A 15,218-nucleotide genomic window follows, 5' to 3' on the forward strand; every position below is an offset into this window, starting at 1 on the left:
TGAAAGCATTCTTTTTTCTTTTTTTGTCCCATGTTTTTTTTGAAACCCTAGTACGTATGCTACCTCAACTACATAAAACATCATTCCTGCCTTCAAGAGAATGGACAGATGAAGTGGCTAATGGATCTTTTTGGTATGGTCAGTTCAGCCCTGTCAAAGCAAGTAATCTGGACTCAGGGATGGACATACAGACTTGTAATATGTGGTCCTAAAACAAGATCTCCAAAGTCACAAAATATAACCCATGTTCCCAGAGGACATGATATAAACAAAAACGGTATTAGAAACAAAGCAGATTTAAAAAATATTTCACAGTGTAAATATGGCACAGTGTAGAAGGCTTGGTAAGATGCAGTACTTCCATCTTTATAAAAATAACCTTTTAGAGAAGACTTCATCTGAAAAAGAGTGGGTGTTGATTTATTGTTTTCTACTCTAGGACGTCAATCTCAAAACTATAAGATGTTGAGTTTGAACCAAAAAAAAAAAAAAAAAAAAAAAGTAAGGTAAGTTATAAAAGCTAACTCAGTTTTTACATTTAGAACATGGCAGCATGGGTTATTTCCCAAATAAGCACAATCTGTGATGAAGGAAGCAGAACATTTAGGTCACAGTGGAGGGTAAAATCTGAACAGCATGCTCACTCATACTGAGACTAGAGATTTTAAAATCCTATAAAGAACAAAAAGCCCACCACCTTTAAAGCCAAGTAAAGGGTTACTTTAAAATATGTATAATAGAGGAATTATACATTGAAATATAATTACTTTGTACACCGCTGTTCATAGCAGCATTGTTCGCAATTGCCAAGAGATGGAAGCAATCCAAGTGTCCTTCAACAGACAAGTGGATAAAACAAAATGTGGTAAATACATATGCTGGAATACTATGCAGCAGTAAGAAGCAACAAGGTCTTGAAATATGGCAACATGGATGTACAATTCTGAGTGAAATAACTCAGACATAAAAGGAGAGATACTGTATGTTACCACTTCTATGAATTATCTGAACAATGTAAAATCAGTGTCTTATAAAATAAGAATATTGGGGACCTAGTGATAGAAGCTAGTGAGGGGGAATGAAAATCTAATATGTTTGGATATATTAATGATGGTGACTGCAAAGGTATGGTAATGGATAGGGGTGACGACTGTTTGTTAATGGGATTATAAGTATCAGAGCTGTACTGAAGGTGAATAGGACTGAAAGGATTTGTTTAAAGTCATGTTTCCCACAGATCAGCACCACAAATATAGATAGGCACTTGCATGATATAATTCTAAGGTATGACAGTAGCACAGAGAATTGACAACAGAAGGGTACACGGGAAAAATCTACACATTGCATATTAGGGACTATAATTAATAGGAAGACCATACTGGTATTACACAAATACTAGGGACAAATAACTAAGGGCTGACAAGATCTACGAGATGTTTTGGGTCATGAGAATTGCTTAAAATGGAGAGTGATGAGGATTGTACAACTAGTGACGATAATGCAGGATATGGATGGATTATCGTGGATATAACATATGCTATGTGAACTTAGGAACCCCCTACTTTATGAGTCAAGCCCTCGATACTGAGGCTTGCTCAGGTGAAATTTATGGCTGTAAAGAGGAGACTCAGTCCACCTATAATTATGCCTAGGGGTCATCTCCAGAGAACCTGTTTTGTTGCTCAAATGTTGACTTTCTGTCTCTAAGCCTAACTCTGCAAATAAATCCATCATCCATCTGGGACAGGACCTCCCAGATGAATGAGCCTTCCTGGCATCGAGGGATTGAGAATGCCTTTTTGACCAAAAGTGGGGAAAGAAAGACAACAAAATAAGGTCTTAGTGGCTAAGAGATTTCAAATAGAGTCAAGACTTTGTCCTGGAGTTTACTCCTACGCAAGCTTCACCTAGATATGCCAAATGACCACAGTATGGTAAGCCCAAATCAACAGTAGACCCAAAAACCTAGATCCCTACTTTAGACTCTATAAAAGTTCCACTAACTAAATTTATTCATCAGAAACTTAAATCCTTCAGAGTGCTCCTACACCAGATAAGTCCCAAAACCCAGAGGCAATAGCTTCTTCAGGAACAACAACTAGATGTGTCCCCTTTCTTATAAAGTTGACACCCCTTTTCAACATGAACATGTTAGGGTGGTCACTGCCTAGACATCCCCAAAGATCAGGAAAGTGATTAAACTAGAGGAAGGGGTAGCAACAGACAAGATGGAATTTAACAAAGGATTATGAATACTGAATCTTTATATAATTTTCTTTTTCTTAGTTGCTAGGGTATTAGAATACTTAGAAGGAAAGAACTGAAATGGTGGAAGTGTAACCCATAGCATCCTTTGAAATCTGTTCTACAGCTACTTGTTAAATTGTAATTTGGAAGCTATACCTTTCTGTATATATGTTATATTTCACAATAAGGAAATAACTGAAACTATGGTACTATAACTCATAATAACTTTGGAAATTTCCTATATATTTACTTGTTAAATCATACTTTGAAAGCTATTACCTTTTGGTATATGTGTTATATTTCATAATAAGGACATAACTGAAACTGTGGCATTGTAATCTATAATATTCTTTGAAATTTCCTAACTATTTGTTAAATAGCACTTGGAAAGTTATCACTTTTATGTATATATGTTATATTCTACAATAAAAAAATGATTAAAAAAGAAGAAATATAATTACTATTAGTTGCTATTGAGAGAGGCTACCCTCCATGGACCCTGAGGGGTCCCTACACATTTTTGCTAGGTGTTTGAAGAACGCAATCCCCTACAGCTCTCTACTGGTCCATTTGTCAGGGTTGTGTTTGTAGCAAGTAGCCTGGAAGGATGAAGTAATGTCTTCTCCCAGACAAACAACAAGCTTGCTTACTCCTTGCTCTAAAAGCAGTGGACCCCCAAGCTCAGTGTTCCTCTCCTTTAGCAAAACCCACTTCATGTACAGGCATCCACAGAGGACCATTTGACATTGCAAGGGTAGGAGGGTAGGCAAGAGAAGTGGAGGGGGGCAGGTAAACAAACCAACATGAAGGTTTTTGCCAATTTTTGGAGTAATAAAATCCTTTGTCTCTGATTCAGGAATCTTATGCCTTCTCCCAATTCCCATGACACAGTAATAGTCTAGCCTGTTAGTTTGTAAGCAGGGTAAAATCCAAGACCTTGAACAGTTCTTAACACTGGCATTGAAAAAAAAATTCTATTAAGATTTATCTTACCGGATCCAGGTTCTTAAACAGCAGGATGTCTTTACAAGCCTCTTGCAATCTATTTCTTTGATCATCAGTTTTGGGATGTATAATCTAAAAGGATACCAAACAAACAAACAAACATTAATCCGTTAGTTTACCCACCTTATAGATATTCATAAGGGGTAAAATCTAACAAAAGTCAGCAGGATATCGTAAGGGAGAATAGTTAGTACTCGGGTTCACTTTAGGTTAGTGCTGAGGTTCATTTTGGGTAACCAGTAATTAAAATAAAATTATCAGTTCCACTCAGTGGGGAAAAGTAATAAAAATTTGTCTCAGGGAGGTGGTATATATTCATCAATACAGTGCTTGATTAGTATTCAAAAGAGTGTTTTCCCCAGGTTCACAAGTTCATTATGCAACAGTCTGTAGTTAGTTAGAAGAACTCCAACAGGTTGTAACAACAGGTTACAACAGCTACACTGAAAATCTAGAGACCGCCCTTATTCTGTTTCTATGGAGTTTATTAATATTCTGTCAGAATGGGGCTCTTTCCTTTGAAACTTCATAAAGTCTACAGAAGCAAGCAAATTCTTAAATGTATTTTGCATTTGATGCTAAATGCATTTTTATTCACATTGCATGTAACTGCCCCCATGAAGAGTGAGTGGTTTTTAAGAATAGAGCAAACAACCATGCCCTGTCACACCAAGAGAGTGTACATTTGAGAGACAATGAATACAGGGGGCACTGATGCACTCGTTTTATCGTGCTCAAGGAAAACCAGTATACTATATTTTGATTATTATTCCAGGAGGGAGAAGACCACAAAATGCCTTCCATAAGTGTGGTTTGCAAACTCCCAGAGTCTCTTTTGACTATGGAGAGAAGGCTCAATTGACTTGGACCAAAAGGTCCATTCTTTCATCAACATTGACAGTTTGTAACTATAGAATGAGTTAGAGGCAAACAACAGTCCTAAAAGCAGCAGACACTGAGATGGTTTACCCGGAGACCTATAAGCTACCTTTCCCTATTGCACTGTTCATGCACAGAATGACCCCGGGAGATGAAGAGTGGGCCCTTGCATTTCAACCAGCGGCCTCCCCACTGGAGTAACAAGAATTAGACAGCAGTGGGTTTTCTGCCCACGAATATATTAAAACCCACAATGGGAAATTAAAATCAGCATTTCAAACCCATCTCAGCTAGCTAAACATTAACGGATATCATAAGCCCAAGCAAAATCATTAAGGAACTATACAGTCTATGTGTACCATTTATATACCACATAAAGGACTATAAGCCAGTGAGAGGGACAGTAAATGCATTTTTTTTCCTGAAAGGGTACTTTTGTTTACTATCTGATCAAAATTCACCTCAAACTAGATTCTAAGACAACACACAAACACAGAAAAAGCAGTTCCTGGTGCCTGTTAACTCACTGCTGTACCAGCCACCTTTAAAATGTGGATATTAACTAAGTCACACCAGCCCAAATCTACTTCTTCCTACTTCAAATAAGGAAGGATAACAATAAAACAAACAAACAAACAAATACCCCAGCTACTTCTCCCTTCACAAAATCCATATAGAACTTCAAACTGAAGCATTCATAACTGTTTGCCTGTCAAGAATCTCTATCCTCAAGAAGAAAAAGTTGGGGATTCCACTTTCACCATCTTGCACCCATTTTATTCTTGTCAATTTAAAATCTTTCTCCCCCACTCATTCTCTTCCTAGGAATCCCTCACATAAAACCCAGCTCTTACCTCTTCTCTCTCTTCTCTCCAGCTACCACTAATCTTATCAATTAACACTTCTAAATCGTCTTTTTGTCTCAATCCTGCCACCACTGCTACTGTTTACTGCTCTCCTCTTTGCTTCTCTTTTTCTTCTGTTCCTCACTTCTTCCGTGGCATCCTTCTTCAACACTTGAAGCCCCTTATCTATCATAGGCCTCCCATAAAATCTCTCTTCATTCTGGAAAGTCAACAGTTAGAAATCAGGTGTAATCGGTGAAGCTTCAGCTTCTCTGCCCTGACTGCTCAGAAGATGCTCTCTCACTTCTAAAGGCTCATTTTTTTTTTTTCCTGATGGGCTTGGTGTGCTCCTACTTATGAAATATGCCTCTGGATAAGTAAGGCTTCCGCAGTATAGCCAAGTGTGGTTTTTATTATACTAGAGGCTTCTTTGCCTTTTATTAAAACTGACATCTGATTTCAAAATAAAAATCGTATTTGTTAAACATTTAGGTAGCATTTACTATGTGCCAGGCACTGTTTTAAGAGCTTTACAAATATTAACTCATTTTATCCTAGTCACAGATCCCATTGAAGCAGGTACCAATTTAGAGTTAAGAAAATGAACTTGAGCAGGTAACTTTTCCAAGGTCACACAGTCCATAAGCTGCAGAATAGGGATTCAAGGTCTATGCTCTAAAACAGGGGTCAGCAAACTACGGCCTGCAGACCAAATTTGCTTTTGCATGGCCCCCATACTAAGAAGGGCTTTACATGTTTTAATGACTGAAAAAAAAAAATCAAGTGACTTAGATTTCCTGACAGATGAAAATTATAGGAAATTCAAATTCCAGTGTGCATAAAGAACATTTTATTGGAACATAGCCACACTCATTCATTTATGTATTATCTATGGCTGCTTTTAAGCTGCAACAGCAGAGCTAAACACTTGTGACAGAGACCACATGGTCCGCAAAGCCTAATATATTTACTATCTAGACATTTGCAGAAAAAGTTTGCTGATTTCTGCTCTGAACCACTACATACTGCTGCCTTTCAATAAAGAAAATCAGAAAACCAACTAAGAAATAAAATCTACATAGACATTTTCTTTAGAGAAAGTATTATATATCTATTTTTGAAACAAGAGAAATCTATACGAGACATTTTCATATTTGTCCAATCCATTCTCCACACAGAGCTGAAAGTAATCTTTTTTTTTTTAATCATCATTTTATTGAGATATATTCACATACCACGCAGTCATACAAAACAAATTGTACTTTCGATTGTTTACATTACCATTACATAGTTGTACATTCATCACCTAAATCAATCCCTGACACCTTCATTAGCACACACACAAAAATAACAAGAATAATAATTAGAGTGAAAAAGAGCAATTGAAGTAAAAAAGAACACTGGGTACCTTTGTCTGTTTGTTTGCTTCCCCTACTTTTCTACACATCCATCCATAAACTAGACAAAGTGGAGTTTGGTCCTTATGGCATTCCCATCCCACTGTCACCCCTCATAAGCTACATTTTTATACAACTGTCTTCGAGATTCATGGGTTCTGGGTTGTAGTTTAATAGTTTCAGGTATCCACCACCAGCTACCCCAATTCTTTAGAACCTAAAAAAGGTTGTCTAAAGTGTGCGTAAGAGTGCCCACCAGAGTGATCTCTCGGCTCGTTTTGGAATCTCTCTGCCACTGAAGCTTATTTCATTTCCTTTCACATCCCCCTTTTGGTCAAGAAGATGTTCTCCATCCCACGATGCCGGGTCTACATTCCTCCCCGGGAGTCATATTCCACGTTGCCAGGGAGATTCACTTCCCTGGGTGTCTGATGCCACGTAGGGGAGAGGGCAGTGATTTCACCTTTCAAGTTGGCTTAGCCAGAGAGAGAGGGCCACATCTGAGCAACAAAGAGGCATTCAGGAGGAGACTCTTAGGCACAAATACAGGGAGGCCTAGCCTCTCCTTTGCAGCAACCGTCTTCCCAAGGGTAAAACTTATGGTAGAGGGCTCAACCCATCAAACCACCAGTCCCCTATGTCTGTGGTCATGTTAGCAACCATGGAGGTGGGGTAGGCGAATTCCCCTGCATTCTCCACAGGCTCCTCAAGGGGGCACTACATCTTTTTTTTTTTTCCTTGTTTGTCTTTTTTCTTTTTTTTTTTTTTTTTTAACTTTCCCTTATTTTTTAAATCAACTGTATGAAAAAAAAAGTTAAAAAGAAAACAAACATACAATAAAAGAACATTTCAAAGAGACCATAACAAGGGAGTAAGAAAAAGACAACTAACCTAAGATAACTGCTTAACTTCCAACATGTTCCTACTTTACCCCAAGAAAGTTACATAATATAGCAACATTTCAGTGAACTTGTTCCTACTACATCCATCAGAAATTAACAGACCATAGTCATTTCTGGGCATCCCCAGAACGTTAAATAGCTTATCTGTTCTTCTTGGATTATTGTTCCCCCTTCCTTAATTGCTCTCTACTGCTAGTTCCCCTACATTCTACATTATAAACCATTTGTTTTACATTTTTCAAAGTTCACATTAGTGGTAGCATATAATATTTCTCTTTTTGTGCCTGGCTTATTTCGCTCAGCATTATGTCTTCAAGGTTCATCCATGTTGTCATATGTTTCACCAGATCGTTCCTTCTTACTGCCGCGTAGTATTCCATCGTGTGTATATACCACATTTTATTTATCCACTCATCTGTTGAAGGACATTTGGGTTGTTTCCATCTCTTGGCAATTGTGAATAATGCTGCTATGAACATTGGCGTGCAGATATCTGTTCGTGTCACTGCTTTCCGATCTTCCGGGTATATACCGAGAAGTGCAATCGCTGGATCGAATGGTAGCTCTATATCTAGTTTTCTAAGGAACTGCCAGACTGACTTCCAGAGTGGCTGAACCATTATACAGTCCCACCAACAATGAATAAGAGTTCCAATTTCTCCACATCCCCTCCAGCATTTGTAGTTTCCTGTTTGTTTAATGGCAGCCATTCTAACCGGTGTTAGATGGTATCTCATTGTGGTCTTAATTTGCATCTCTCTAATAGCTAGTGAAGCTGAACATTTTTTCATGTGTTTCTTGGCCATTTGTATTTCCTCTTCAGAGAACTGTCTTTTCATATCTTTTGCCCATTTTATAATTGGGCTGTCTGTACTATTGTCATTGAGTTGTAGGATTTCTTTGTATATGCAAGATATCAGTCTTTTGTCAGATACATGGTTTCCAAAAATTTTTTCCCATTGAGTTGGCTGCCTCTTTACCTTTTTGAGAAATTCCTTTGAGGTGCAGAAACTTCTAAGCTTGAGGAGTTCCCATTTATCTATTTTCTCTTTTGTTGCTTGTGCTTTGGGTGTAAAGTCTAGGAAGTGGCCTCCTAATACAAGCTCTTGAAGATGTTTTCCTACATTATCTTCTAGGAGTTTTATGGTACTTTCTTTTATATTGAGATCTTTGGTCCATTTTGAGTTAATTTTTGTGTAGGGGGTGAGGTAGGGGTCCTCTTTCATTCTTTTGGATGTGGATATCCAACTCTCCCAGCCCCATTTGTTGAAAAGACCATTATGGCTCAGTTCGGTGACTTTGGGGGCCTTATCAAAGATCAGTCGGCCATAGATCTGAGGGTCTATCTCTGAATTCTCAATTCGATTCCATTGATCTATATGTCTATCTTTGTGCCAGTGCCATGCTGTTTTGGCAACTGTGGCTTTATAATAAGCTTCAAAGTCAGGGAGTGTAAGTCCTCCCACTTCGTTTTTCTTTTTTAGAGTGTCTTTAGCAATTCGAGGCATCTTCCCTTTCCAAATAAATTTGATAACTAGCTTTTCCAAGTCTGCAAAGTAGGTTGTTGGAATTTTGATTGGGATTGCATTGAATCTGTAGATGAGTTTCGGTAGAATTGACATCTTAATGACATTTAGCCTTCCTATCCATGAACATGGAATATTTTTCCATCTTTTAAGGTCCCCTTCTATTTCTTTTAGTAGAGTTATGTAGTTTTCTTTGTATAGGTCTTTTACATCTTTGGTTAAGTTTATTCCTAGGTACTTGATTTTTTTAGTTGCTATTGAAAATGGTATCTTTTTCTTGAGTGTCTCTTCAGTTTGTTCATTTCTAGCATATAGAAACATTACTGACTTATGTGCATTAATCTTGTATCCCGCTACTTTGCTAAATTTGTTTATTAGCTCTAGTAGGTGTATCGTTGATTTCTCAGGGTTTTCTAGATATAAGATCATATCATCTGCAAACAATGCCAGTTTTACTTCTTCTTTTCCAATTTGGATGCCTTTTATTTCTTTGTCTTGCCGGATTGCCCTGGCTAGCACTTCCAGCACAATGTTGAATAACAGTGGTGACAGCGGGCATCCTTGTCTTGTTCCTGATCTTAGAGGGAAGGCTTTCAGTCTCTCACCATTGAGTACTATGCTGGCTGTGGGTTTTTCATATATGCTCTTTATCATGTTGAGGAAGTTTCCTTCAATTCCTACCTTTTGAAGTGTTTTTATCAAAAAGGGATGTTGGATTTTGTCAAATGCTTTTTCAGCATCTATTGAGATGATCAATTGATTTTTCCCTTTCGAGTTTTTAATGTGTTGTAATACACTGATTGTTTTTCTTATGTTGAACCATCCTTGCATGCCTGGAATGAACCCCACTTGGTCATGGTGTATGATTTTTTTAATGTGTCTTTGGATTCGATTTGCAAGTATTTTGTTGAGGATTTTTGCATCTATATTCATTAGGGAGATTGGCCGGTAGTTTTCCTTTTTTGTAGCATCTTTGCCTGGTTTTGGTATTAGATTGATGTTAGCTTCATAAAATGAGTTAGGTAGTGTTCCATTTTTTTCAATGTTTTGAAAGAGTTTGAGTAAGATTGGTGTCAGTTCTTTCTGGAAAGTTTGGTAGAATTCCCCTGTGAAGCCATCTGGCCCTGGGCATTTATTTGTGGGAAGATTTTTGATGACTGATTGGATCTCTTTGCTTGTGATGGGTTGGTTGAGGTCTTCTATTTCTTCTCTGGTCAGTCTAGGTTGTTCATATGTTTCCAGAAAATTGTCCATTTCTTCTACATTATCCAGTTTGTTGCCATACAGTTGTTCATAATATCCTCTTATAATTTTTTTAATTTCTTCAGGGTCTGCAGTTATGTCACCTTTTTCAATCATTATTTTGTTTATATGGGTCTTCTCTCTTTTTGATTTTGTCAGTCTAGCTAGGGGCTTGTCAATCTTGTTGATCTTCTCAAAGAACCAACTTTTGGTGATATTTATCCTTTCTATTGTTTTTTTGTTCTCTATGTCATTTATTTCTGCTTTAATCCTTGTTATTTCTTTTCTTGTACTTGGTTTAGGATTGGTTTGCTGTTCATTTTCTAGCTTCTTCAGTTGATCCATTAGTTCTTTGATTTTGGCTCTTTCTTCCTTTTTAATATATGCGTTTAGTGCTATAAATTTCCCCCTTAGCACTGCTTTTGCTGCATCCCATAGGTTTTGGTATGTTGTGTTCTCATTTTCATTCGTCTCTATATATTTAGCAATTTCTCTTGCTATTTCTTCTTTAACCCACTGATTGTTTAGGAGTGTGTTGTTTAACCTCCAGGTATTTGTGAATTTTCTAAGTCTCTGATGGTTATTGACTTCTAATTGTATTCCATTGTGGTCAGAGAATGTGCTTTGAATAATTTCAATCTTTTTAAATTTATTGAGGCTTGTTTTATGTCCCAGCATATGATCTATTCTGGAGAAAGTTCCGTGAGCACTAGAAAAGTATGTGTATCCTGGTGATTTGGGATGTAATGTCCTGTAGATGTCTGTTAAATCTAATTCATTTATCAGATTGTTTAGGTTTTCAATTTCCTTATTGGTCTTCTGTCTGGTTGATCTATCTATAGGAGAGAGTGATGTGTTGAAGTCTCCCACAATTATTGTGGAAACATCAATTGCTTCCTTTAGTTTTGCCAATGTTTCTCTCATGTATTTTGTGGCACCTTGATTGGGTGCATAGACATTTACGATTGTTATTTCTTCTTGCTGAATTGCCCCTTTTATTAGTATGTAGTGGCCTTCTTTGTCTCTCAAAACATCCCTGCATTTGATGTCTATTTTATCTGAGATTAATATTGCTACACCTGCTTTCTTTTGGCTGTAGCTTGCATGAAATATTTTTTTCCATCCTTTCACTTTCAGTTTCTTTGTGTCCCTGTGTCTAAGATGAGTCTCTTGTATGCAACATATTGATGGTTCATTTTTTTTGATCCATTCTGCGAATCTATATCTTTTAATTGGGGAGTTTAATCCATTTACATTCAACGTTAAAACCATGAAAGCATTTCTTGAATCGGCCATCTTATCCTTTGGATTATGTTTGCCATATTTTTCCCTCTCTCTATTAATATCCTTTATTGTACCCATACCGAATCTCTTTAGTACTGAACCTTTCTCCAAGTCTCTCTGTCCTGTCTTTGTTTCTCTGTCTGTAGGGCTCCCTTTAGTATCTCCAGTAGGGCAGGTCTCTTGTTAGCAAATTCTCTCAGCATTTCTTTGTCTGTGAAAAATTTAAGCTCTCCCTCAGATTTGAAGGAGAGCTTTGCTGGATAAAGTATTCTTGGCTGGAAATTCCTCTCACTCAGAATTTTAAATATATCGTGCCACTGCCTTCTTGCCTCCATGGTGGCTGCTGAGTAGTCACTACTTAGTCTTATGCTGTTTCCTTTGTATGTGGTGAATTGCTTTTCTCTTGCTGCTTTCAGAACTTGCTCCTTCTCTTCTATGTTTGACAGTGTGATCAGTATATGTCTCGGAGTGGGTTTTTTTGGATTTATTCTATTTGGAGTTCGCTGAGCATTTATGATTTGTGTATTTATGTTGTTTAGAAGATTTGGGAAGTTTTCCCGAACAATTTCTTTGAATACTCTTCCTAGACCTTTACCCTTTTCTTCCCCTTCTGGGACACCAATGAGTCTTATATTCGGACGTTTCATATTATCTATCATATCCCTGAGGTCCATTTCGAGTTTTTCAATTTTTTTCCCCATTCTTTCTTTTATGCTTTCATTTTCCATTCTGTCATCTTCCAGGTCACTGACTCGTTGTTCAACTTCCTCTAGTCTTGTACTATGAGTGTCCAGAATCTTTTTAATTTGGTCAACAGTTTCTTTAATTTCCATAAGATCATCCATTTTTTTATTTAGTCTTGCAATGTCTTCTTTATGCTCTTCTAGGGTCTTCTTGATTTCCTTTGTCTCCTGTACTATGGTCTCACTGTTGGTCTTTAGTTCTTTGAGTAGCTGCTCTAGGTGCTGTGTCTCTTCTGATCTTTTGATTTGGGTGCTTGGGCTTGGGTTATCCATATCGTCTGGTTTTTTCATATGCTTTATAATTTTCTGTTGTTTTTGGCCTCCTGGAATTTGCTGAACTTGATAGGGTTCTTTTAGGGTTTGCAGACCAGTTGAAGTCCTTATCTCTAATTTATCAGATCTACAGCTTCGTGGAGTACACTTTCTCTAACTAACCAGCAGGTGGCGTCCACGAGCCACCTGTTCTCCACAAGCCAGATCTCCCCTGCTTAGCCTTTTTGGTGAGTGGGGGAGTGAGTCTTGTGGGGCCCAATTGGTGTACCAAGCTTGCGTGTGTAGTTGGTGTTGCCTGCCCTGTATGTGGGGCGTGTTTCTGGGCAGTCGGGGAGGGGGGGTGGCCCTAACAATCAAATCTCCCTGATGATCCTAGAGTTTTAAAGCTGCTGCAATAGTCTAATCCTTCAGTTCAGTCCTGCCACAGTTTGTCTCTGCCACTGACCCACAAGTCTTTGGTATTGGCGTATGGCTTCTGAGACTTGCAAGTGGGCCCCTCTTCCAGGCTGTGCACCCCGGGTCCTCTGTTGAGGGATGACTGTGCTATGTCACAGGTGAGTGCCGTCCCCCCAGGGCAGTTCTGGGCTGCTGGGCTGTGTTGGGAGGCTCCCAGTCTGCTCAAATGATGGCTGAATGGGGCTCTGTTAATTCACACTGCTCCCCCTTCCCAGCTCTGGGACATTCAGCTGAGGTTGCAGGGAAGGCTAATGTCCACGCCCAGTTTTGTGGTGTGTGCCTGTTATTTGAAGCACTTCCGTCACACTGGGTTGTCTGGGGCAGCTCTGGGCTATGGGGCTGGCGATGGGCAGGAGTGTTTCCTGTCCACCAGGATGGTGGCTGTGAGCGGACACCCCCCTTTTCTTGGGAAGTTGTGTTGTTTAGTGAATTTTCCCAGCCACTGGATTGTTGCCTTTTGTCTCAGAGCTCTCTTAGTTCTGCTCTTGACTTGACGTGCCCAAATTTCAATTCTTTGAAGCTTTCTGTATTGAGCTTCTTAGAGTAATTGTTTTAGAAAAAGCAAAAAGGATTTAAAAAAAAAAAAAAAAACAAACAAACAAACAAAAAAAAAACGGCCCTCCTCAGAGATCTAATGGGTTATTGAAATGCTAATAGACAAAGCAACCAGGGCCATTAAGGAAAGGTGCACAGGGCAGAGAGATCAGCTTTGCTTCGGGATTTGCATATGCGCCTCAAGGCCTGATCTCCGCCCTTTCCCTTTCTGTTTTCACCAGAACTCCAAAAATCCTCTGCTTTTATTTTGGAGTTTTTCGTGTTGTTTTTTTTCTATGCCTGTCTCCTCTCTGCTGGGCTGGCTGCTCTCAGAGTCTCTGGTGTCTGGTCTCAGTCTATCTATGGTTGGAGTTTGAATCAGTAGAATGAGTTTCCGATAAGAGCAGCCACTGCAATTCTCCCTTCTCCTTCCCGGAGCTGACAGCCCCTCCTCCCACGGGACTGAGCCTGGCAGGGAGGGGCGTGGGTCCCCTGGCCGCAAAAACTTACAGATTTCGCTGATCTCAGCAGTTCCACGTTTTCATGAGTGTTGTATGAAGTATGCCCAAAGACAGATTGCTCTGTGGTGTCCAGTCCACGCAGTTCCTGGCTTTTTACCTACTTTCCTGGAGGAGTAACTAAAACATACAGCTCACCAGTCTGCCATCTTGCCCCCGAAAGTAATCTTTTTAAATATTTAAATAGGAACACCCCATTCTTCTGCTTAAAACCTCAAAGGATGCCATCATACATACTCAGAATTAAGTCTCCATTCCTTCCATCTCCACTCTCATGCCAGCCACTCACTCAGTACCAACCACACCTGCCTTCACCCAGAACTTCAAATTCCTGAGTTCCTCCCCTCAGGCTGCCCTCAGGCTCCTGGAGCTAGTGGCAAGACTCCAGCTTCCTGGCCATCCTTCTGATCTTACCTCAAGAAGGCCTCCTCTAAACACTACACAAGTAGGGCCCCTTGTTTCGGGGGGCTTTGTTTTAAATCCTACACCTTGTTTCACTGTGCCTTTAGTACCTCATATTTTGCAATTATTCATTTATTTATTTGCTTGTTGTCTGCCTCTACCACTAGACTCTAAACTCCATGAGGGCAGGGGCTTGTCCATTTTGCTCATCACCATGAACCTAGCACCTAGCATGGGGGTATATATGCAAAAGGCATTCCAAAAAAAAATTTGTGAAGTAACAGAACAAAGACATACATCACTTTTAAATGTATCAGGTTGTCTTTACCAATTTCTACATGCTAGACATATATAATCCTTGAATTTTCATTTATTAGAGGTATTACAACTAAAACTTAATTTGTTTTTTCGAAAATGAGTTTAAGTATTTAAATTTTCTTTGAATTCATATCAGAGAATAAATAACTATTTGTAGTAGTCTAAGAGATTTAAGGATTTGGAGATATGTACATAGCTTCCATGAAATAATGCAAAATGCCCAAATGACATGTTACTTTATCAAAATACAGTATACATTTTCCTCACAGACATTTTCCATTTCAGTTTATATCCAATTAATTTTGAAATCTGTAACAATCATTTCCAAGGGTTATGGTACAGTTTGTCTTATACTTTCCAAGACAAAAAATAGAAATTTTTGATAATGCATTTATAGGAGAGAATACTCAACCTACTGGAGAAACTAAAGCACTTTATTATAATCATTAATATATAATTAATATATTAATTACAAAAAACTATCAAAAAATAACTAGAAGAATGACACAGGGATAACTCTTAAGGCCAATGCCCAACCTACAATGGTTCTTCTTTCTCTAGGAACTGCCCTCATTTATAGGAGTGGTTACCCAGTAGTCCATTCTGGATTTCTTGACCCTGCACCCTGCCTAAAGCTGGGTCTATTA

General features: G+C 38.6%; 1 protein-coding gene across 1 annotated transcript in view; it reads right to left on the reverse strand.

Annotated features, from left to right (window-relative positions):
* Nucleotides 1–15,218, reverse strand: part of PRKAR2B (protein kinase cAMP-dependent type II regulatory subunit beta) — a 171,586-nt gene that overhangs the window by 56,285 nt on the left and 100,083 nt on the right. The window contains exon 4 of the mRNA XM_037836396.1: nucleotides 3,241–3,324. Within this exon, the coding sequence (XP_037692324.1) occupies nucleotides 3,241–3,324 (84 nt within the window). The remainder of the gene's footprint in view (nucleotides 1–3,240; nucleotides 3,325–15,218) is intronic.

The sequence above is a fragment of the Choloepus didactylus genome, chromosome 5, assembly GCF_015220235.1.
Source record: "Choloepus didactylus isolate mChoDid1 chromosome 5, mChoDid1.pri, whole genome shotgun sequence".
In the NCBI taxonomy this organism is placed as follows: Eukaryota; Metazoa; Chordata; class Mammalia; order Pilosa; family Megalonychidae; genus Choloepus; species Choloepus didactylus.